Below are 25214 nucleotides of genomic sequence, written 5' to 3'. Positions count from 1 at the left end.
AAATTTGTTGTGCACCAACATTGGAACGAGTCCAAGTCGGCCTGAAGAAGATCCAAGGAACTCAAATCGGTAGGACAGTAAGTGTAGCAAAGTTTTACATCATCCGCATACATTATAGTATGGGAATATAATATTGTCTGTGGCAAGTCATTAATGAAAAGGGCAAAGAGCAAAGGGCCTAGATGACTTCCCTGGGGTACGCCGGAGGAAACTCCGAACGATTCCGACAGATTGCACTTGAACAGGACTTTTTGGGTCCGGTTAGAAAGATAGCTTTTCAGCCACATTAATAGGTGAAACGGAAAGCCCAGTAAATCAAGCTTATGAATAAGCAACTCATGGTTGACGGTATCAAATGCTTTGATGAAGTCCGTGTAGATGACATCCGTTTGCTTGTTCGCTAAAAATCCTTCCATAACTATAGAGGTGAATACAAGCAAATTTGTAGTGGTTGACCTTTGACGAATAAAACCGTGTTAGCATGCAGATAAAAGACTAGAACACTGATATTTCAGTTGACTGGTGACAATCTGTTCAAAGACTTTAGGAATGACTGAAAGTTTAGCAATACCCCTGTAGTTTTCAACTTTTGACCTACTACCTTTTTTATGCAGGGGTATAATAAAAGACCGTTTCCAAAGTGCCGGGAATGACGCAGATCCCAGAGATACCTCAAATAATTTTAAAATAGGCTCATACATGTTTTCGGCGCAGTACCTAAGCACGCAACTAGGAACACCGTCCGGTCCCGGAGAAAAGGTGGGCTTCAAAGATTGAAGACTCTGAAGAACAATATTACCATCAATAGCAGGATTCCTAATGTAATTTGAGCTATCTAAGTGATAGGGATATTGACCGGAATGAAAACCACTGGATGAATACGTGGACTTAAAGAACTCAGAAAATAGTTCAGCAACGTCGTCATCAGTGCAAGCTTTTTTACCTCCAAAGGTTAATGAGGAAGGATACCCAGAAGTTTTCCGCTTTGAATTTACGAAACTGTAAAACTTTTTTGGATTTCTAAAAAATTGGGCTTTACAACAACTCAAGTAATTTTTATAACAAAGCTGATTAAGACGGTGAAATTTAGAACGAGCTATTAGATATTTACAGAGGTCTGCAGATGCTCCAGATTTCTTGAACCTCTTATAAAGCCTAGATTTAATGTTACTAAGTCTGATAAGTTGCCTTGAAAACCAAGGGGGCTTATTCGAACATAGGGTATAGCGAGTAGGAATGCAGGTATCAAAGAAGCCATCAAGCGTACTGTAAAATATAGAGATAGCCGAATCGACATCGGTGCAAGCATAGAGATCCGACCAATCATGGGAAGCCAACAGATCATTGAGCATAATGAAATTCGCTTTGTAGAAGCATCTGGATCGGGGACGAGACTGTACTTGAATCCTACGGGGTAGGCTGATATGTATGTAACATATTAATTTGCCTGTATTTAATGACATTGTTTTTCGTATTTTCTAAAAAATAAATTAGAATCCTGATGAAGATGCGAATATGCGTCGAAACGCGTTGATTGAAATAAAAAAGTAGATTTTATTGAGATAAACCGGCCGAAAAGCTCCAAATAAAACAACAAGAAGTTTAACTAAAATACTTGGCCCTACAAAATTATTTATCCAAATTTTTTTTGATTTTAAATTTTTATGATTTTAGGTTTTTCTTTTACCATTTTCAGTTTTTGAGAGGCCTGCCTCTTCGCCACTATGGCCGCATTGCAAGACCTGGCGTCACGGTCGCCATGAAAGGTTGGCTTTTCAGCGCCAACCATTTTTGGTGCGATTTATACTCACGCTAATTTGTGGGTATGTAGCCCAATGCTCACATCCGCACTCACAAACTAATTAATTTATTTCAAACAATTAGTCTTAGTTCAGTTTATGTTCACACAGTTTATTTAGCAAATTTCTTTTTCTACACTTACAGTTTTACTTATGTTAATCTCTGATTATAATTATTCTTTTGAATGTCCTTAGTCTCCTAAGTTATTTTTCCTTCACAACTTGTCTTTAGTTTTATTTAAATATATAATGAAAATACTCTTTGGTTTTAACTATACTTTGGGCTGAAAGGTGTCCATTTTATGGGCACTCTGAAAAATGTTCTGCACGCCCACACGCACACTGCTACACGCACGTACTTACGTTTGTTTTAATTTATTTATTTTTTTCTCTTTTAATAAATAAATTGTTAGGTTAATTTTAAATATATTTGTTTTTATTTTAATAACTATTAGTTCTTTAGTGTCCCTAAGATTTTAATTTAATTTTTAACTTTAACACTAAGTTATTTTAATTCTTTTTATTTCTTCAACTTACGCGGCGGCCGATTCACTTAAAACTGCCGCTAACGCAACTCTGTGGCTAGGCAGCTTTTCTTTAGGTTGCTTAGCAACGAAATTAATGATGGCGTCGAAATCAATGATGACGTCGAGCAACGGCAGTTTCAACCAATCAGAAACTCTCCGCGTTGCTCGACTCTAACATTTTTAGTGATGCCAAGTGCTAATAATGCATGGTTGCATCTTGCACTTTTCTAGAGAGGGAGTTGCCAGCTAAAATTTAATTTAATGCAATTTACTATGGCACTACATCATCCCCCTTTGGAAAAGAAGAATTTGGTAAGATTAGTAATTAATCTTGCCACATTCTTCTTTGGGCTTCAGTAATTTGTTGTAATGTTTTGAATGAACGGTGTTAACCCGGGATTCGTTCGTTCAGAACAGTGCAACGTTTTTTTAAAAGAGAATTAAAATTTTAATTTTTAAAGAAATGAGATATGTAAAAAAATTAGTTTTAAAATATTTGATTTATAGTTTGAAATGAACCGGTTTTTTGCTTTCTATTCTTATTGTAGGATCTACGTTATTAAATTTATATTTATTTGGTACCTTAAACAAATTGTTTTCTTTAGCCTTCATTGGCGTATTCCTAAAATAGATTTATGTCTTAAAGATTATTTAGTTAAATTTATAGGAATAAGTACAGACTAAATTTAATTAATTTTTTGTACTCTATTTTTATGTACAATTTTTTCATTCTAATTACTTCTATCACTAATCGTTATATTTGGTCCATCAATATTTTTTACAATGTACGGACATTGATATATATTTTTATGTTTATTTCTAGGTTCTGTTTCTACTAAAACTCTATCATTAATTTTAATTTCTAAAGGCTTAGCCTTTTATCGTATAAATCTTTATTTCTAATCTTATGCTTATTAATCAAATTTTTTGCCATTTTAGGCGATTTTTGCATTCTAAACTTAAGCTCTTTTGTGTAGTTTTCTACATGGTAGATCGTATCAATTTGCTCTTTTTGCAATTCATTTGGCATTGTAGTTTTTCTGCCAAATATTAATTCAAAGGGAGTAAATTTATTATCAAAAACCGAACTACTTGTATTATTGTGTAAAAATGTAAAGTATTTTAAATATGTATCCCAATCTGAATACGTTTCAACCGTACCAACACTTTCGTGATGGTAAGCTGTTGAGAAATCATGATCAATCTTCAAAAGTTTTGTCAATTCAGAGAATAATTCGTTTTTATATTCCGTTCCTAAATCGGATCTAATAGCTTTCGTTGTACCATATTGTAACGAATTTGCTGCAAATCCTCTTATTTGCCCTTTTGCTAGGTTCGTATCGCTAAACTGTTGAATTAATAACTCCAATATTGTATAATGGAAAAATGGCCTTTATTAAAATACTTCACAATAACACTCAAACTGTGCAACGAATAGCTTAATAACCAAACTGATAGCTTAAATGAAACTGACTATTCAAAATAATACTGCTATTGCTCGCTAGATATCGTCTTAGTCGTAACTGCTTGACAACTCAAATCAAACTGAATTCCAGCGCCTCTACATCTGCGGCCTTTTATACTTTCTGGTTTCCTCGTTCGCATCTTCTAGAATCTACTAGCATTGTCCATGAGCTCTCAAACTTCTCAGCTATAACTAAAATTGCACGATTTTATAGCTTCTCTCATACCCCATGATTGTATGTGTGAGCGACACTTCCACAATTATAATTGCCTACATTTAGGAGCATCTCAAATAAGATGTCTGCATATGGTTGTGCCTTGCTTCTCACCTGCGTGTACCTACATATGTGTGGACATAATGATTGAATTATTAATGTGAATGTTTGTAGTTTACAGTCTCTCGCGCACACATAGGCGTATAAGTAAATGCATCTGTGTGTGACATCTCTCGGCTGCCTTATATATGTGTATACATGATTTGATTATTGACGTGAATATCGCTTAGCATGGCCTTAGCATCGCCTTAGTGATGGTATAGCTTAGTGATGCTAATATCCGTGACACTGCCCTCCACCTAAGTCTGATCGTCCCGATCAAACAAATCTCTCGATCTAAACGCTGCTAATCTCTCCAAATGAACCACTTTCATTTTAGTTCGTGGTTTGGTAGTGGTTTGTATGCGGTACACTACATCGTTGATCCGTTTTACAACTTTGTATGGGCCTTCCCAGTTACACTGCAATTTCGGGGACAAACCTTTTTTTCGTTGTGGATTGTATAGCAGCACCAAATCTCCTTCCTGAACCCCTTCTGAATTAATTGCTTTATCGTACCTCGCTTTCATCTTGTCACTCATAATCTTTGCTCGTTGCCTTACCAGATCGTGTATCTCTCTCAGCTCTTCTTCCAAGACACCAGTGGATTTCTTGACATTCCTCTCCGCATCGGCATCTATCCCATACTTCAAATCAGCTGGCAGTCGAAGGTCATTGCCAAAAATTACCTTTGCGGGAGTTTGGCCCGTTGTGTCATGTACTGCCGATCGGTAGGCCATCAAGAATAATGATATGTGTGTATCCCAGTCCTTATGGTACTTGTCTACTACTTTCCTTAAATGCTCCTCCAATGTTCTATTGAAACATTCCACCATACCATCGGACTGAGGATGCAATGCAGTTGTCCGTGTTTTTCGAATGCCCAACTTCTTGCACATTTCTTGGAACACAGCTGATTCAAAATTCCTGCCTTGATCAGAATGTAGTTCCATTGGTACACCATACCTTGCAACCCATTCGTTTTTAACCACTTCTGCTACTGTTTCTGCTCCTTGGTTTGGGATTGGGTGCACCTCTGGCCATTTACTGAAATAATCCATAACCGCCAGTACGTATTTGTTTCCGCGGTTGCTAGTAGGAAATAGACCTGCGACATCCATGGCGATCCTTTCAAATGGTGCACCTGAAATATACTGCTTCATCTGGCCATGACTTCGGGTTCTGGGCCCTTTCGCTCTGCTGCAAACCTCGCAGTTCGCAATCCACTCAGTGACCGATTGACGGCAACCAACCCAATAGATTCTTTGTTTAATCTTCTCGAGCGTCTTCGTGATTCCAAGATGACCTCCGCTTGGACCATTATGCAGCTCGCTGAGCACGTCAGGAATCGTCTTTTTGGAAACAACTATCAGTTTCTTCTTGCATTTACCATCCTCACTCTCCCATACTCGATGAAGGCAACCGGATATCAATTCTAAACTGTTCCACTGTGCCCAATATGACTTCGCAATGGGACTCTTTGCTGACATCTCTTCTCTGTTTGGTCTTTCGTTTCGTTCGAGCCCTTGCATAACACGTGACATATCTGTATCTTCTAGCTGACACTTTCTTAGCTGTTCCTTGTCCCATTCATCTGTACATGTTATATTCATTAGCCGGACATCTATAATGTCTTCTTTAGCCTCGGCTTTTGAACAGTGCTTGCATTCCAAACTACATGGTCTTCGCGACACTGCATCGGCATTTCCATGGGTACTACCTTTTCGATGCTCAATGGAAAAGTCATAGCTTTGTAGTCGCTCAATCCACCGTGCCAATTGTCCTTCCGGATTACGGAACTGCAGAAGCCATTTTAAAGCTGCGTGATCTGTCCTAACACGGAATCGCTGGCCGTAGAGGTATTTGTGAAAATGTTTAATGCACTCTACCAATGCCAACAGCTCTCTCCGTGTAACGCAGTAGTTCCTCTCTGCTTTTCCAATCGAACGGCTGTAATATGCAACTACCTTCTCCTGTCCATTGACCAGTTGTGATAAAACGCCTCCTATAGCATATCCACTCGCATCTTTATCTAGAATAAATGTTGCTCCTGGAATCGGATATGCTAACATTGGGGCAGTGCACAAACGCTCCTTCAATGTTTGGAAAGCCACTTCTTGCTCCTTCTTCCATTCAAAAGCTTTATTTTTTCTTGTAAGCTCATGGAGGCTATGGACTACGCTGGAAAAATTTGGTACACATCGGCGGTAATATGTGCACAGCCCAAGGAAACTTCTTAATTCATGTAGGTTCTGTGGTATTGGCCAATCCTTTACAGCCTCTATCTTTTCGTTCGCAGTGCAGATGCCCTCTGTCGTTTTACCTTGTGACCCAAATAATTTACTTCCTTTTTAAACAGCGCACACTTTTTGGGACTTAACTTCAGACCAGCGCCAGCTATTCTTTGGAAAAATTCCTCCAAGTTCTTAAGATGTTCATCAAAATTCTTGCCCAATACGATGATGTCGTCCAGGTACACCAAGCATATTTTCCAATGTAGTCCTTTCAGTACCTGGTCCATGAGTCTCTCAAAAGTAGCTGGTGCATTACAAAGTCCAAAAGGCATCACTGTAAATTGCCAAAGACCATCACCGACACTGAAGGCTGTTTTCTCTTTATCTTCCTCCTTCACCTCCACTTGCCAGTAGCCGCTTTTCAAGTCCAGCGTGGAAAACCATTTCGTACCAGATAGCGAGTCCAGAGTGTCGTCAATTCTTGGCAATGGGTAGCTATCCTTTTTCGTTACGTCATTCAACTTCCGGTAGTCCACGCAAAACCTCATTTTTCCATCCTTCTTCTTTACAAGTACTACCGGTGAGCTGATGGTTCGATGACGCCGCTGTCACTCATTTCTTGTATGATTTGACTCACAACTTCCCGCTTCGCCAGTGGAACACTACGTGGAGCTTGACGGATCGGCCTCGCATCTCCAGTGTCAATTTGATGTTTCACAACGTTGGTGCGGCCTGGTTTAGAACCATCCTGGTCAAATATGTTCGCGTACTTTAGGAGCAGTTGTTTTGCCTTACTCTGATATGCTTCCTCTAGCCCCTGCGTTCATGCCGTGATGTCATTTGAAAGATTAGTATTACTAGCTGAAACGTGTTCCTGGAGCTGTTCACAGTTAATAACTACTTCAGCCTCTTGGCGTCTTCCCAAAATAGCTCCTTTAGTCAGTTTGAGTGGTGACTTGAACTCATTGAGTACTCTTACCGGAATACGTCCATTTTGTTTTGTCATAGCCAGGGTTTTTCCTACAAGTATGTTTAGTGCTGATTTGTTTGCTGCTGCGACAACCCACAATTTGTTTGTCCCACAATCTCCATCAACCTTTGCCCAGATGACTGCTTCGGATTTTGGTGGTATTTGCTGACTCTCTTCCACCAGCACTCGTTTACTGCTGTAGCCTCTCTCGTAGCCGAAATTAAGTGGTACATCCATGTTTTTATATCGCATCGTCTTGCTTTGCATGTCGATCTTGATGCCCTGGTCGATTAAGAAGTCCACTCCAATTATGATTTCATCAACAATTTCTGCCACTATAAAATTGTGTACTACCGTAACGTTCCCAATTGCGACTTCACATGATACTTCTCCTAGAACCGTGCTGTCTTCTCCAGTGGCTGTACGCAATATTGCTCCATGCAATGGTCTTATCTTCTTGTTGACTAAATCCGCTCGAATGATGGAATGAGATGCACCCGTATCTTCAGTCAGTAAACGTTCCTTTCCATCCACATGTCCTCCGACAGTAAGATTGCTCGACCTTCTTCCAATTTGTGAGATAGAGATTATGGGGCATTCAATTGAGGGAGTCAGCTGTCGCCCCTTGCTGCTGACTCGCTTTAGTTTAACGAATTGATTTGTCTTGGAGATTTGCTCATCTCGTTCTGCTCTGCGTTTACGACCACCCACATTGTTGGAACTGTTAGGGTTGGTGTTGCAATAACGCGCAATATGCCCTGGCTTTCCACACTTAAAGCATTTGACTGCATCATTATTCTTCTGCTGCGTACCCTTCAATGCTTCCAAAATTGCGTCTACCCAGTCTGGCTTTTCTACTTCCACGCGATGGGCTTTGTACGCTGGCTTACTCAAAAGTGAGGCTCTTTCCTGAGTCAGTGCATGCGATACCGTTTCAGCAAATGTTAGTTTTGGATTCGCATATGTAGCCCGCTTCGTTTCCACATCACGTGTGCCATTTATGAAGCTCTGGATTTTTACCCTTTCAGTGTATTCCACGGGTGCGTCCGCATTTGCAAGATGAGCCAATCTTTCAATATCCGAGGCAAACTCCTGCAAAGTCTCATTAGCTCTTTGGTGACGGTTTTGCAACTCAATTTGGAATATCTGTTTCCTATGCTCGCTTCCATAACGTCTCTCGACAGCGGCCATCAATGCTTCATAGTTGTTCCGCTCTCCTTCGGGAATCGTCTGTAGGATTTCGGCTGCTGACCCTTTCAATGCCACGAACAGAGTTGCAACTTTATCTTCAGCATTCCAGTTGTTCGCTGTCGACGTCTTCTCAAATTGGAGCTTAAATACCTGGAATGGAACAGAACCATCAAACGTTGGGGATTTTACCTTCAGAGTAGACGTTGAAGTGATTGGACGGTTCAATTGTAACTCCTGAATCCGATCTTTCAAAGCATCCATCTCGGCCTCCACTTTATTTTGTCGTTCACTAACAGTCTCCAGCTGCGATGCGAATTTTGTTTCCTGTGCCTCCAGCTTTGTTGAGATACGCTCTTCTTGTGCTTCGAGCTGTAATGTTATGCGTGCCTCTTGTTCTTTTAATTGTTCTGCAATTTGTGACGCCATGTGTGTTTTCTGTTCTTCCAATTGTGTTTCCATCTTGGATGTTATGCGGTTCTTCTGTGATTCTAGTTGTGATGCCATATATGTCTTCTGCTCTTCCAGTTGAGATGACACTGCCGATGTTTGAGCAGATATTGCAGCTAAAATCATGTTCAAGTCTGTGCTGGTAACCGTCTGCGATGTTTCGTTTTTCTCTTCAATTTTTGTTGTCTCCTCGCCATCAAGATGAAAGACATACTCTTCCACATCAATTCCTTCTGCTTCCATTGCTTCTCGTAGCCGTGCCTGAAGTTCAAGTTTAACGCCGCTTGTATTCAATCCACGGCTCTCCAACTCCTTCTTCAGTTGCTGGATCTTCAATTCACTGAACTTTGCCATGTCCTCGTCCTCCGGGATTTATTCAACAATTCCTCTTCTGACACCAATTGTAACGAATTTGCTGCAAATCCTCTTATTTCCCTTTTGCTAGGTTCGTATCGCTAAACTGTCGAATAAATAACTCCAATATTGAATAATGGAAAAATGGCCTTTATTAAAATACTTCACAGTAACACTCAAACTGTGCAACGATAACTTAATAACCAAACTGATAGCTTAAATGAAACTGACTATTCAAAATAATACTGCTATTGCTCGCTAGATATCGTCTTAGTCGTAACTGCTTGACAACTCAAATCAAACTGAATTCCAGCGCCTCTACATCTGCGGCCTTTTATACTTTCTGGTTTCCTCGTTCGCATCTTCTAGAATCTACTAGCATTGTCAATGAGCTCTCAAACTTCTCAGCTATAACTAAAATTGCACGATTTTATAGCTTCTCTCATAGCCCATGATTGTATGTGTGAGCGACACTTCCACAATTATAATTGCCAACGTTTAGGAGCATCTCAAATAAGATGTCTGCATATGGTTGTGCCTTGCTTCTCAGCTGCGGGTATTTAGAAAAGTCACAAATCATAATAACAGCGAACTTGTTACCATATTTGGATTCCGGAAGTGGACCTATTGTATCGACAATTACTATGTCAAAGGGTTTGCAGGGTGTTGGAGTCAACACAAGATTTTCCTTTGTTTTTGGTTTTACTTTATTTAAAAGGCATTTATTGCAATTTTTGACAAATTTTGCAATGTCTCTTGTCATATTTTTCCAATAGTATTTTGTTCTTAACTTGGAATATAATCGTTTTTCCCCGCAATGACCGCCTAGGAAAGGGTCCTCATGATAAATTGTCATAAGTTTTTGTTTTTGCTATGTTTCTGTTACAGTTTCTACGGGGTCTGTTAATATTATTTGTAATGATTTTAAAATTTTATTACCGCTGACTTTAAAATTTGTAATTGAAATTTCTTTGAAAAATATATCTTGTTTTGGCCATTCTAACTGCTTAATATTGTGACTTCCGGCTGCTTTTTCAAGCCTCGAAAATAACTCATCTAAATTTGTTTTTCCGTTAGCATTCACAAAATTAAGCAAATTTAGTTTTTTATGTTTTAAATGCGCATAAATTTGTATATTGGAGATCTCATTATTTTTATTCAATTGTATAGTCGACTTTATTCGCGGTATCTTTTTTGAAAAATTGAATGAAAATTTGTCATAAACTTGTACTTTAGGCGTTTCGCAAAAAGTATCAGTAAAATTATCGTCTTTATTTTGTAATTCATTTTGTTTGGTTTGTGATCGAGTTTTGACTGATAAAACATGCTTTGTAGATTCTTTTATTTCGTATATACTAATGCGTGAAAGAGCATCAGCCACAGCGTTAGATTTTCCTTTTATATATTCAATCGTAAATTTATATTCTGACAGTTCTAATCGAATTCTAGAAAGTTTAGACGAAGGGTCTTTTATGTTAAAAAGATAAACTAGTGGTCTATGATCGGATTTTACTGTGAAATTTGTACCGTAAACATATGGACGAAAATGCTTTATAGCGAAATGTATTGCTAGGAGTTCTAATTCGGTAATTGCTTTTTTCTGTTCTGCTTTATTAAAAGATTTTGACGCGAAACAAATTGGTAAATCGTTATCACCATGCTTTTGGCTCAGTATAGCACCACAGCCACTCTTAGAAGCATCTACTGTAATTATAAATTCTTTTGTGAAGTCAGGGTATTGTAATAGTTGAGGAGACATTAATGCTAGTTTTAGTTTTTCGAAAGCGTTTTCGCACGCTTCATCCCAAACAAATTCAATTTTTTTTCCGATTTAAACGATTTAAAGGCGTTGCCAGTGACGCAAAATTCGGTATAAATCGCCTGTAGTAATTTGCAAACGCGACAAATCGCCTAACCACATCTTTGTCTTTTGGCTTAGTATACCTTTTAATAGCGTCTATTTTCGAATCATCTGGCAACAAACCTTTTGACGTGCATTTATGGCCTAGAAAAGTTACTTCGGAACGAAGGAAATTGCACTTGTTTGGATTCAGCTTTAAATTAAACTTTCTACAGGTCTGGAAAACTTTTTCTAAATTTTTAAGGTGGTGTGTCTCACTACAACCAATGACGATAACGTCGTCAATATACATAAAAGCCTGATTTGGCGAAATGCCTGAAAATGCTATTGACATCATACGAGAAAAAGAGTTTGGTGCTATATTTAACCCGAGTATGTCATCAACGCGTGCTAGTGGAAATTGTCGGCTATAAGCTTTTTATTGACTGCTCTGAGATCTACGCACATACGATACGACTTTTTGTCTGTTGGATCTTTTTTCGGTACCAAAATTAAAGGGCTGTTATAATTTGAAAAACTATGTTCGATTAAATCATTCTGTAATAGGTTTTCGACTTGTTTATTTATTTCTTCGCGTTGTGTGTATGGCAAACGGTAATTTTTAATATAGACAGGAGTTTTGTCAGTAAATCTAAGTTTTTGTTCGTAGAAGTTATTAAGCGTCATTAAGTCAGTTTTTAATGCAAAAATATCAGAATATTTCAAACATAAATCAAGTAATTTTTTTTTAGCATAAGAAGGCATTTGTTTTGCTAAAATTGATTTAAGCTCTTCTATGCGTTTTGAATCGATAGATGTATCATTTATGCGATAGACATTGAAGTTTTTAATGTCTTCAGTTTGAATATTGAAATCTTTTACGTACTTGACCTCGTCGGTGGTGTTGATAACTTTTATTATTGGGTTTTTTGTATCAACGATACATTTTGCTGTGAAAACACCATTACAAAGTTCCTGAGAATCAACAAAAACTGGACTTGTCGAATTTTTCAAACTAAAAACACGAAAAGCTTCGCATCTTGGTGGAATTACAAGAGTATTTGTCGAAGTGCTATGCAAAATTGAAATATTTACCTTTTCTGTCCCTTGTCCGAATGTAATTGTGTCATTAGCATAATTGATTATGCATTTGTTCGTTTTTAGAAAGTCTTTCCCTATTATACCGTCCGAAGGAATATTAAAGTTGTCATTGACAACGTGAAGAGTCAGAGGAAAAAATGTATTTGATGCGATTATACTTGTATTAACTGTTCCTAGTGTTGTTACCGTGTCTGTTGTTACGCCTGTTATATTTATTACGTTACGATCGTCTACTTCTACCTCGTTTGCCAAACTGGAAATTTTTATTAGTGAAATGTCTGCCTGTGAATCTACTAGAAAAGAACATAGTTTATGAGAATCGCTACAAGCGATTTCGACGAAATCGGAAAAATTTAAATTTAAACAATATATTGACTGCGAAATATTTAGTCGAATTGCTCCTGCTCCCTCAGTGTTCGCGCCTGAGTGGCTTCGGCATTTAAAGAACGAACATTGGCTGAATTTCTAGAATTTGAACCCTGATTATTGGAATTCCTGTTATTTCCGGACCAATTATTATTGTTATTGTTGGAATTGCTGTTGACTCTATTGTAATTGCGATTATTGCCTCTGTTATAATTGTTATTTCGAAAATTTGTATTATTGTGTTGCCTATTTGCGTTGTTAAATCGAAAATTACTATTATTTTTGTATCTAAAATTACTGCTACCTCTGTAATTTCCACGGAAATTATTATATCTTATCGGACGTGACCGAAACGCTAACACTTGCCGCTCTTTAACTTCCTGTTCTCGCTCTATAATCATTTTCGCTACAACGTCCTTTGAATCTTTGAAGGTTGTTAAGGCAAGGATTGATTTCACCATATCTGACCTACTATTTAATCTACAAACGCTAATGGTTTGTTCAACCGCCATCTCATGGGCTTTTGCCTGCGTCATACCTTCAATGATTAGACAGCGCTCTAACGAATCAGAAAGCTCTTCTACCTGCTTGGAAATTTCTGAAAAATTATTATTGGTTACTCTTAAGGCTGCAATTTTTCCCGCGACAACTTTCGAGTTGTCTGGCCTAATTTTACTACATAGCGCTTCTCTAATTTGGCTGACTGATTCTATATGCGTTGGTAGTGCTTCGCGAACTTTGCCTTCGAGCTTGGATTTTAAAAATGCAATAAAAGTAGGAGTTAAATTTTCGTTAGAGAATACTTCCATTAATTCAACTTTATTTATAAATGAGCCAAGTGCTAACGGGTCTCCACTGTAGTTTTCTCGCATAATCGAGGCACAAGTATTAATAAACGATTTTTTCTCCTCGATTTCGGCCATGATTGTAACGTTAAGAATCGGAGTTAGAATAGAAGTACAAGAATTTGGAATTACAGGTTGATCAGCAAAACCTAAAAAGTCTGAACTCGGGGATAATTTATTACAGGCATGCTTAACCAACGAACCGATATCATTTCGTTACGATAATCAACGTTAATAAACGAAACAAAGTCATTTCGTTAAATTGACGTTCTTAACGTTAACAAACGAAACGAAATGACTTTGTTTCGTTTATTAACGTTGATTATCGTAACGAAATGATATCGGTTCGTTGGTTAAGCATGCCTGATTTATTATTATGTTCACTTGTTAAGGTATCAGTTGATGATGCACTTGAAGATGATTCAGAATCTGAATTATTGGAATCTATATCTTGCTCTGAGTTTTTGAAATCTAAATCTTGCTCTGAATTTTTGGAACTTGAAACTGGATGTGAGTTTTTAGAAACTACCTTCCCGTTTCTTAGGTCCATACGTGTTGAAACGAACAGACGAAATATTAAGATTTTATTGGAGCAAGATATATGGAATTTGTTTATGAAGATTGAATAGAAATTGAATTTAAAGGAAATTAAATTTGAACGAGTAAATTATCCGAAAATGGATTGTGCTTAATTAGAAAAGTTATGCAGAATTGAAAGACAAGTGGGATTTCAGAGAGTAAAACTGAACGAATTTAAAAGATGTTGAATATTGGTTACGAATATATTTATTGAAATGTACAAATTTTTAATTGTACAGAATGTGAAAAAAATTTTTGAATTTGCAATGTATGGCAAAAATTATAATTTTGGAATTTTTATTATCTAAATGCAAACATTAAAAAATGGCAAATAATTTTATATAAGGCCTGAAACGGACGCACCGCTTTTATTAAAATTGTATGGTTTTATTTTTATAGATACGGGTGCACCGCATCTTTCCAAAATTGTAATATAAATGTCCTCGGACGCACCGGGATTTAAAAAAAAAAATTATGTCATATTTTTTCACGGACGCACCGCTTTAAAGAAAATTTGTAATTATATTTTTACTGCTTATATGCGGACGCACCGCTTTAGAAAAAGTAACAAAATTTTTGTTTCCTTTGTGAACAATGGTCGGAAAATAGTGAAACATTGGCAACATTCGTCAACATTGCGAGTTGCGCACGCGATCGATGTTGCTGCGCCAAATGCTCAGCGACTACTAAACCAAAGAGAATAGAATACGTGTGAATTGAGTGTGCACAATTGTTCCACTATTTGCCGATGTCTGGTCTAGACCTTACGAGAGGTATGCGGTCGAGGCAACAGAGAGTATAAAAGCAGCGCAAGCTGAGGAATTAGTAATCAGTTTGATTTAAAACACGCTATTGGTTGTGAGGTACTACTCCCAAAGTAATCTAAATAAAAACCAGTTTGCAATACTGAATATTGGAATGATTTATTCAACAGTTCAGCGATACGGACATTAGCAGAAGGTTTGAAATAAGCGGAATCCCCCGAAATTCGTTATACTATTATACTTTGGTTTTGAAGAAATTTTGCAGTTTCCGACATTATTGTGCCTTCATGTTTTTTGCATATTTAAAATTGATATTTGGAAACATTTTTATTAGTTCATGTTAAATATGTGCTAGAATGGGTAAACTGCAATGAATTGAGCGTGATTTTATCACTAAAGTGTATAATATGTCTTGTTCGATTTCCAAAAAGTATAAAAGTTTCTTCGGATGGGAAATTATCGTCCTTGAAAATTATTTGATTTTTAAAACAATTTACTGGCTTTACAACCGCTTCTATGGTATAAGTTAATGATTGTTCGCTATGAATTTTCGCTGAGTCCGAATTTGGACTTTCCTCTATTACGTTCACCTGCTGGCGCGACAAAGCATCAGCAACATGATTCTTCTTTCCGGGCTTATAATGTAATTTTGCGTTATGTTCGTCAATGAACGCCTTCCAACGCTTGAGCTTGGCGTTTGGATTTCTATCCGAAACGGAAAACGTTAAAGGTTGATGATCTGTGAATATGCTCAATTGACGAACACTGTAGAGGTAATTTCGAAGGCTTTTTAATGCCTACTTTAGAGATATACGCCGCCGCCGCCAATTTTGGTCGAATGTCAAAATTATTTGTACTATCATGCCTATCATGGCAAACGTCGGATGGGTTGCGGCGGGAGTTAACTCGATCCGCACTCGATTCACTTTCTTGCTAAAATGGTATCATTGAATCCGACGGATGCACTGCATTACAATCCATAAACTGTATTATCAACATTATCAGCTGTGCAATAAATTCAAAACACAAATAAATATTTTTTCAATGTGTAATATGTATTCAATAGCGTTTTATTTAGATTTCGATGAAAACACAAATAAGGATGCAAGACGAACCCGGAAGCAAGTAAGAGATAAAGCTGTTGAGGTACTCCGGTTACCTGATGATGTGTAAGTTCACGGAGAATATATATTTAGAACAGTTGACGTTGTAAATTTATGTGTACTCCTTAGATTTGTTAAACAGTTCCGGCTCAATAAGTTAGCCTTTCAATATGTTCTGGATATATTAAGGCGGGAAATGCCTCCCGCTCGCAACTCATGGTCAATATCACCAGAGCTTAAACTAGAATCCTGTCTAAGATTTTTTGCTGAAGGGGGCTATCAAAATGGTACTGGACAAGATTTTAATATTGGCAAGGCGCAATCCACAGTTTCCACAGCACTGTCCGACGTTCTTAATATTTTAGAAGCAACACTATGCCCTAGATTGATAGGCCTGACAATGACGGAGGCTGAAAAGCTTGAAGCCAAAAGGTATTTTTTTGGAAAAACAAGAATTCCTGGTATAGTTATGTGTGTAGATGGCACCCATATAAAAATTTTAAAACCTGTTGGGGACAATGCACACCTTTATTATAATAGGAAAGGATATTACAGTATTAATGCCATGATTGTAAGTTAATTTCCACAATATAATTTACTACGAAAATAGTTTCCTTTCTTAAGATATGTGACCATAAGTTGCGAATAAGATATGTGAATAGCAGATATGCAGGTGCTAGTCACGATTCCTTTATTTGGGAAAATAGCGATGCTTCAAATTAAATTATCCGAAAATGGATTGTGCTTAATTAGAAAAGTTATGCAGAATTGAAAGACAAGTGGGATTTCAGAGAGTAAAACTGAACGAATTTAAAAGATGTTGAATATTGGTTACGAATATATTTATTGAAATGTACAAATTTTTAATTGTACAGAATGTGAAAAAAATTTTTGAATTTGCAATGTATGGCAAAAATTATAATTTTGGAATTTTTATTATCTAAATGCAAACATTAAAAAATGGCAAATAATTTTATATAAGGCCTGAAACGGACGCACCGCTTTTATTAAAATTGTATGGTTTTATTTTTATAGATACGGGTGCACCGCATCTTTCCAAAATTGTAATATAAATGTCCTCGGACGCACCGGGATTTAAAAAAAAAAATTATGTCATATTTTTTCACGGACGCACCGCTTTAAAGAAAATTTGTAATTATATTTTTACTGCTTATATGCGGACGCACCGCTTTAGAAAAAGTAACAAAATTTTTGTTTCCTTTGTGAACAATGGTCGGAAAATAGTGAAACATTGGCAACATTCGTCAACATTGCGAGTTGCGCACGCGATCGATGTTGCTGCGCCAAATGCTCAGCGACTACTAAACCAAAGAGAATAGAATACGTGTGAATTGAGTGTGCACAATTGTTCCACTATTTGCCGATGTCTGGTCTAGACCTTACGAGAGGTATGCGGTCGAGGCAACAGAGAGTATAAAAGCAGCGCAAGCTGAGGAATTAGTAATCAGTTTGATTTAAAACACGCTATTGGTTGTGAGGTACTACTCCCAAAGTAATCTAAATAAAAACCAGTTTGCAATACTGAATATTGGAATGATTTATTCAACAGTTCAGCGATACGGACATTAGCAGAAGGTTTGAAATAAGCGGAATCCCCCGAAATTCGTTATACTATTATACTTTGGTTTTGAAGAAATTTTGCAGTTTCCGACATTATTGTGCCTTCATGTTTTTTGCATATTTAAAATTGATATTTGGAAACATTTTTATTAGTTCATGTTAAATATGTGCTAGAATGGGTAAACTGCAATGAATTGAGCGTGATTTTATCACTAAAGTGTATAATATGTCTTGTTCGATTTCCAAAAAGTATAAAAGTTTCTTCGGATGGGAAATTATCGTCCTTGAAAATTATTTGATTTTTAAAACAATTTACTGGCTTTACAACCGCTTCTATGGTATAAGTTAATGATTGTTCGCTATGAATTTTCGCTGAGTCCGAATTTGGACTTTCCTCTATTACGTTCACCTGCTGGCGCGACAAAGCATCAGCAACATGATTCTTCTTTCCGGGCTTATAATGTAATTTTGCGTTATGTTCGTCAATGAACGCCTTCCAACGCTTGAGCTTGGCGTTTGGATTTCTATCCGAAACGGAAAACGTTAAAGGTTGATGATCTGTGAATATGCTCAATTGACGAACACTGTAGAGGTAATTTCGAAGGCTTTTTAATGCCTACTTTAGAGATATACGCCGCCGCCGCCAATTTTGGTCGAATGTCAAAATTATTTGTACTATCATGCCTATCATGGCAAACGTCGGATGGGTTGCGGCGGGAGTTAACTCGATCCGCACTCGATTCACTTTCTTGCTAAAATGGTATCATTGAATCCGACGGATGCACTGCATTACAATCCATAAACTGTATTATCAACATTATCAGCTGTGCAATAAATTCAAAACACAAATAAATATTTTTTCAATGTGTAATATGTATTCAATAGCGTTTTATTTAGATTTCGATGAAAACACAAATAAGGATGCAAGACGAACCCGGAAGCAAGTAAGAGATAAAGCTGTTGAGGTACTCCGGTTACCTGATGATGTGTAAGTTCACGGAGAATATATATTTAGAACAGTTGACGTTGTAAATTTATGTGTACTCCTTAGATTTGTTAAACAGTTCCGGCTCAATAAGTTAGCCTTTCAATATGTTCTGGATATATTAAGGCGGGAAATGCCTCCCGCTCGCAACTCATGGTCAATATCACCAGAGCTTAAACTAGAATCCTGTCTAAGATTTTTTGCTGAAGGGGGCTATCAAAATGGTACTGGACAAGATTTTAATATTGGCAAGGCGCAATCCACAGTTTCCACAGCACTGTCCGACGTTCTTAATATTTTAGAAGCAACACTATGCCCTAGATTGATAAGCCTGACAATGACGGAGGCTGAAAAGCTTGAAGCCAAAAGGTATTTTTTTGGAAAAACAAGAATTCCTGGTATAGTTATGTGTGTAGATGGCACCCATATAAAAATTTTAAAACCTGTTGGGGACAATGCACACCTTTATTATAATAGGAAAGGATATTACAGTATTAATGCCATGATTGTAAGTTAATTTCCACAATATAATTTACTACGAAAATAGTTTCCTTTCTTAAGATATGTGACCATAAGTTGCGAATAAGATATGTGAATAGCAGATATGCAGGTGCTAGTCACGATTCCTTTATTTGGGAAAATAGCGATGCTTCAACATATTTCCAAGCCTTGTACGAAAATGGAGCCAGAAGCACCAGATTGTTGGGTATGCATTTAAGAAAAAAAAAATAAATTAACCATACATTTGTAATTTTGTTTTACTTAATCTTGCCCTAGGTGACTCTGGATACCCTGGCTGATAACACCCTTTCGAAATGCTGGAGCTAATACACCCCAAATCCGATTCAATAAAAGTCATAGCTCGGGTCGCAATATTGTTGAACGCACTATAGGTGTCTGGAAGAATTGGTGCCGATGCCTGCTCTTCGCTCGCCAACATCATTATTCTCCAGAAAAAGTGGCTCAAATTGTAAACGTTGCTACGGCACTTCATAACATTCGGATCCATTACAATATTTCAGAGGAATATTTAGACGGGGTTTATGAAAACGATGATTATGAAATAGGTGAACCTGTACAACACCAAAGATATACAAGTGAAGCAAACCAAATTCGCAATGAAATGTTACAGAACTTTTTGTGAAAGAAAATATATTTATTTTCTCTAAACATATGTATATATTTGTTAAAATTAAATAAAAAAGCCTTCCTGGCAAATGTTGCACTTTAAAAACTAAAGCCAAAAAAATTTAATTATTCACAAAGGTCCTTAGTTTCGTTTAGATTTAAATACTAATACTTATATATGGGGTATTCCATCCCATTTCGACCAATTTTGAACCCGACCCCTTTAGAATTGGCTGAAAGTTTTTCTTCTTTTTCTAGCTTACGAAAGACGTTTTTCAGAATTTTTTAAAATTTTTTCATCCAACTCAAAAAAAGTTATGAATTTTTAAAAAGCACCGTTTTTTGTTTTCAAAATGCTATAACTTTTTCAAAAATTGACCGATTGGGATCTGTATTTTTTTTTTAATTTGTTTTTAAATGTGCTTTTCGGAAAAAATACCAAACAATTTTTAAATTTTTTTTTTTTGTAATTTTTCAGTTTTTTGAGATTTTTCGAATTTCGCCATTTTTTTTCTCATAAAAAACTTCAATCAATTCTGCAATCATCCCCACTAATCCCGGAGTGGGCCGATTTTTTTTATTTAATTGAAAAAAAAACTTTAAAAATGTTTTTGTATTTTTTCCGAAAAGTACATTTAAAACAAATTAAAAAAAAAAAGATCCCAAACGGTCAATTTTTGAAAAAGTTATAGCATTTTGAAAACAAAAACGGTGTTTTTTTAAAAATTCATAGCTTTTTTTGAATTGGATGAAAAAATTTGAAAAAATTCTGAAAAACGTCTTTCGTAAGCTAGAAAAAGAAGAAAAACTTTCAGCCAATTCTAAAGGGGTCGGGTTCAAAATTGGTCGAAATGGGATGGAATACCCCATATGCATTTAACATATGTATATATTTGTTAAAATTAAATAAAAAAGCCTTCCTGGCAAACGTTGCACTTTAAAAACTAAAGCTAAAAAAATTTAATTATTCACAAAGGTACTTAGTTTCGTTTAGATTTAAATACTCATACTTATATATACATTTAACATATGTATATATTTGTTAAAATTAAATAAAAAAGCCTTCCTGGCAAATGTTGCACTTTAAAAACTAAAGTTAAAAAAAAATCACTAATTCAGTCAGATTTAAATACTTATACTTATTTTTTAGGTGTCAGTTGTTTGTTGATCCCTCCTAGCTCAATACTTAAAAGTTCTTTTTTTACCCTAAAATTTTCAACAGCATTCGTCTCCATAGCGATAATGTGCCTTTTTGTCTCTTCAAGAAAAGCTTGGAGAATTTCATTATTTTTTTCTGGTAATCACCCAGCCTTTCTACCGATCTAGTCAGTCGTTTTATATCATCTTTAACATTTCTAAAATGCAGTTCTTGCGCACCAACACCTTCAATAATTTTTGAATATAAGTTCTCCTGCACACCTATTTGCTTTTCTAATAAATCAAATTGCTCTGGTTTCTTTTTTTTTTTTGCGTGCATTGCAAATATTTCGCTGATTTTCTACATTTTCATTTCCTAAGAACTCATGGTCCACCATGGCATCTCGTGAAGTAGATAGATTGCTACCCTCACGAGTTCTCTTCGATGTAGATGGAGTTATGTCATCAAACGTCAGCTCTAAATTTATTGGAGTGGTATTCTCAGTTATTTTCTTCTGAGGAACTCCAAACTGCTTTGCATTTCTAATGTCACCGGCACAGTCATTTAGACCTACTAAATCAGCAACATCTTCTTCCAAACTAGTTAGGGGTTGTTGCCTATTTTCTCCTCCACCAGTTGCTTGCATTTCTATTTTATTGTGTGCCAACTTTTTCTTAACTGCAGACTTAAAGTCTGACCAAACCTAAAATTAATACGTAATTAAGTATATTTTCAATCAACTATTGAATCATCTACAAACCTTTTTCCATTCTGCAATGGTTTTCGATGGAGGTCCTAGAGAGTTGAGATCATCACGCACGCCTTCCCAAAATTGTTCTACCTCGTTTGGAGCATTTCTTCTAAAATTTTTGGCTATATCGGGATGCTCCTTAATTTTAGATATCAAGCATTTAAACTGGTCCCTGCTGGTTGTGCGTTTCCTAAAAAAATGGAATTTTTAATATATATTACTCAAAAAAGATATATAAAAATATTTTCCCTTATATTTTATTTCTCTCCATCTTTATTTTAAAAAGATCCGCAACACAATGAACTACGGATGAAAAACCAGTAAATTTTTTTGAAACGCGGATCGAATGCGTTATCGGTGATGCCATTTATTTAATCGATCCGCGCACTATATTATCGATCCGCACACTGCTTTATCATGCGTTTATTGTGATACCGAATACCGTCGGATCGAGTATAACTCCCTCCGCAACCATCCGGCGGATACCATGATAGGCATGTATATTTTCTACTCGTTTAAGACTGTTCAGGCCATTTATTGTTCATGTCGAAAATTGGTCCGATATGGTCGAAAGGGGTATCAACGGATGCGCATCACTGCCAGTTATAAGAAACTAATTGCGAAATTTAACTCTTTCTATCTGTTCAAAAGTTATTTAAAAAAAACAGGCATTTTCGATGTCAGCTTAACGCGGGCTTTGCATCACCCAATTCACCAAGTTATTAAAAAAAAACCACTAAAAGAAAAGTTATATATAAATTTATATGCTCACTTTGAATATTTTTTTTTTCAAAAAATTAATTATTAATGAACAATGAATTTAAATAAAATTACCCAAGGCCTATTAATAACTGGATACGCGTTCTATGGTCAGATGAATGCGTCTCATTAATAGTCCAATTCTTATGACGTGCTGCAAACGCTATCCGAGCTTATCTGTTTTTTGCTGAAAGCTTAGGCTTCTTGAGCATTTTTTGCAGGAAAACAACCAACTCCTTTAAGCGCACGCCGGACAGTCCACACACTGGCTTCACAATTAATACTTTGCAATGCCTCTTTTTGTTGTTTTTGCTTTCTCGGTCATTAAGAAACGTGCCAGAAGCTTCGCTTCGCTACTCTTTATCTTCTTTGATCGGTCATACTCAGTGGCCAAATTTTTAAATTTCTTCACTTTCATCACTTGTGGTGATTGGTAGAGTTTAGGTTGCTCTGCAACTTCCCGTGTAGACTTGCCCAGTTGAAGCAGCTTTTCTACCTCCGCAATCATTTTGTTGTTACGCGGCTTCATTTTGTAAATAAAGGTTAATATTTCCACTTTTCACAGCGAACTAGGACAAACTGATCATAGCTGGAATAGCAAATACCAAGTCAACCCCTTATCTTAGTAAAAAACCGAATAACGGTATTTAACGCCGCTCCTACTTTATCCAAGTGCAAAAAATTTGAATGGGTGCAAAAGTGAACACTATACCTATCCTTACTTAAAGACGAATTGTGTTAAATGTATTTGTTGTTGTTTTTGTTTATTAATTAATTTTTGCTCCAAAAACAATGGCAATGCTAATAACCTGGTTGATTTCTGTTATATTATAACACTACGTTTTGTGTATGACATAATCTGCAAAATTGATTCTTAAGTGTTCACTTTTGCTCCATAGTGTACGTATGAGAGGGGTTCGAAAAATCACTTGGGCTTACATTCAAACATCTGTTGTTTATTTGCGAAACTATACAATACCGTTTGAGACGTTAATTTTGATTTTCACACTTCATCCTTCAACACCCAAGTCCGCCGGTTTGACATTTCCTAAAGTTGGCGGCCCTATCCAAAACTAGTCCCTTGGAGTGAATCACATTGATTATAGCCTATCAACCAAGTTTAAATATCACCTACACGTTACGGCTCCTTTTACAAATGTGAACATGTAGGCACATATATTTACCAGGTGAGGCTTTGTCCTTCGCAAGAACACTCAAAGTGGTGAAGCAAAAGCTTTTACAAGACAATCGAACTAATGACCGCGTGTGCTACTACCCTAACGTAGTGGACAGTCGAACTAGTCTGAAAACTGAAGCTACGCAGTCATCCATAATGAGCTCTTATATCATAACGCCGGAAAACAGCCGTTAACATGTTATACTCAGCTGAGCAGAGCTCACAGAGTATATTAATTTTGTTCGCATAACGGTACCCCGTAACGGCATAAACTAATCGAGATAGATATAGACTTCTATATATCAAAATGATCTGGGCGAAAAAAGAAATTCATTTAGCCATGTCCGTAACCACGATAACTTGAGTCAATTTTGAGGTATCTTAATGAAATTTGGTATGTAAGTTCCTGGGCACTCATCTCAGGTCGCTATTTAAAATGGACGACTATAGCCCCGCCCACTTTTTCGATATCGAAAATTTCGAAAAAACCGAAAAACTGCGATAATTCATTACCAAAGACGGACAAAGCGGTGAAACTTGGTAGGTGGGTTGACCTTATGACGCAGAATAGAAAATTAGTAAAATTTTGGACAATGATCGTGGCAACGCCCACTTTTAAAAGAAGGTAATTTAAAAGTTTTGAAAGCTGTCATTTGGCAGCTGAGTACGTAGTGTTCGGTTACACCCAAACTTAGCCTTCCTTACTTGTTTCAACTTAAAATCGGTCGACATTCATTCTAAAATATCGTTTTAATTTAACGAAGATTATTGAAATCAATGTTGTGAACACAAACGTCTGCAAACTTTGGTCTACATTTTAAAAATTTTATCCAGCGTCCTTGTAAAATTATAATTATGTAGATGCGCCGAGGATTATACGATTTTCACCCATGAGTTACACAATGACATCCACTTAGACTGCTTATGATTTCGAGGGCGGCATCCTTGGCCGAATAGTCACACCCTAACGTTTCAAAGTGTTTCCCTGGTGTAGCTCGGCAGCATAGCGCGACAAAAGCATCCGGTGGAAAGATTTCGGAGCTAGAGCTTCTAGGAAAGTGACGTCGACGAAGGTATGAGTTCGAAGTCGCAGTCCTATAGCTTCTGTGTTGGCATATGGTATCAGGGTCAGGAGGCGTGGTAGTGACTGGTGGTCGGGATTGCTACTGTTCGTACATCGGGAATTGTAGCTCTTAATCATCGGAAATTGTAGCTCGAAAAAACTGGATGCGCCCTGTCATGAGTATTAATAGACCATTAATAGAAACCGTAAGTCGCATTTGTGCGTGACCGCCATGGAGCCACAAATGATTTAAAGAAATTGTGTTCGAGACGATTATTAGGAGTTAACCCCAGGCGAAACTACGCTTTGCACTAGATATACAGACAAAAGTGTGACCATTTTATGTATCTATTTCTTTTCTTATTTGCAGACGCAGCAGTACCAATTCCAAAGACTGGGATTAGGTTCGAAGCCTCTCTGGAGTAAGTGAACGGGCAACAATCCCCCCGCAAGGAGCTACTCCTGAAAATTTTTTAACGATCTGCGAGATTTTGAGGCAAAAACCCCGGATCTTTCCGAAATGGTCAAAACTTTGATTTCCTTAAATACATACAAACAAAACCTTTCCTAAATATTATTTTTTTATATATAGAAATCAAGCTTTTTAAAGTAAGAACACCGGCGTACGCCGACGTGCCGCCTACGCCGCCGCCGAAAAGTGATCGGCGTAAACCTCTAACATAAACCGAGGATGTTCTTTAAGGCTCCTTTGCAGAACGTCAAGTTAAGTTTTT

At 36.9% G+C, this 25214-nt stretch overlaps 2 protein-coding genes across 4 annotated transcripts in view; both read left to right on the top strand.

Moving 5' to 3' along the window:
• Positions 1-25214, top strand: part of LOC137249716 (zinc finger protein 141-like) — a 57662-nt gene that overhangs the window by 17321 nt on the left and 15127 nt on the right. The window lies entirely within an intron of this gene.
• LOC137249717 (uncharacterized) lies at positions 13807-25158 on the top strand. The gene is made up of 4 exons (XM_067781496.1): positions 13807-15964; positions 16028-18467; positions 18531-18833; positions 24851-25158. Exons 2-4 carry the CDS (start codon positions 18259-18261, stop codon positions 24882-24884), a joined length of 546 nt encoding a protein of 181 aa, XP_067637597.1. The 5' UTR covers positions 13807-15964; positions 16028-18258; the 3' UTR covers positions 24885-25158.

This window comes from Eurosta solidaginis, chromosome 4 (genome assembly GCF_040869045.1).
Source record: "Eurosta solidaginis isolate ZX-2024a chromosome 4, ASM4086904v1, whole genome shotgun sequence".
In the NCBI taxonomy this organism is placed as follows: Eukaryota; Metazoa; Arthropoda; class Insecta; order Diptera; family Tephritidae; genus Eurosta; species Eurosta solidaginis.
This window is presented reverse-complemented; position numbering and strand designations above follow the sequence as displayed.

Excerpts from the sequence above, each read along its gene's own strand:
- LOC137249717 (XM_067781496.1), top strand. The coding sequence starts at position 18,259 with ATGCACTGCATTACAATCCATAAACTGTATTATCAACATTATCAGCTG. Across the intron at positions 18,468-18,530 it reads CTCCGGTTACCTGATGATGT|ATTTGTTAAACAGTTCCGGC; the intron begins GTAAGTTCACGG and ends TGTACTCCTTAG. Across the intron at positions 18,834-24,850 it reads GAAAAGCTTGAAGCCAAAAG|ACGCAGCAGTACCAATTCCA; the intron begins GTATTTTTTTGG and ends TCTTATTTGCAG.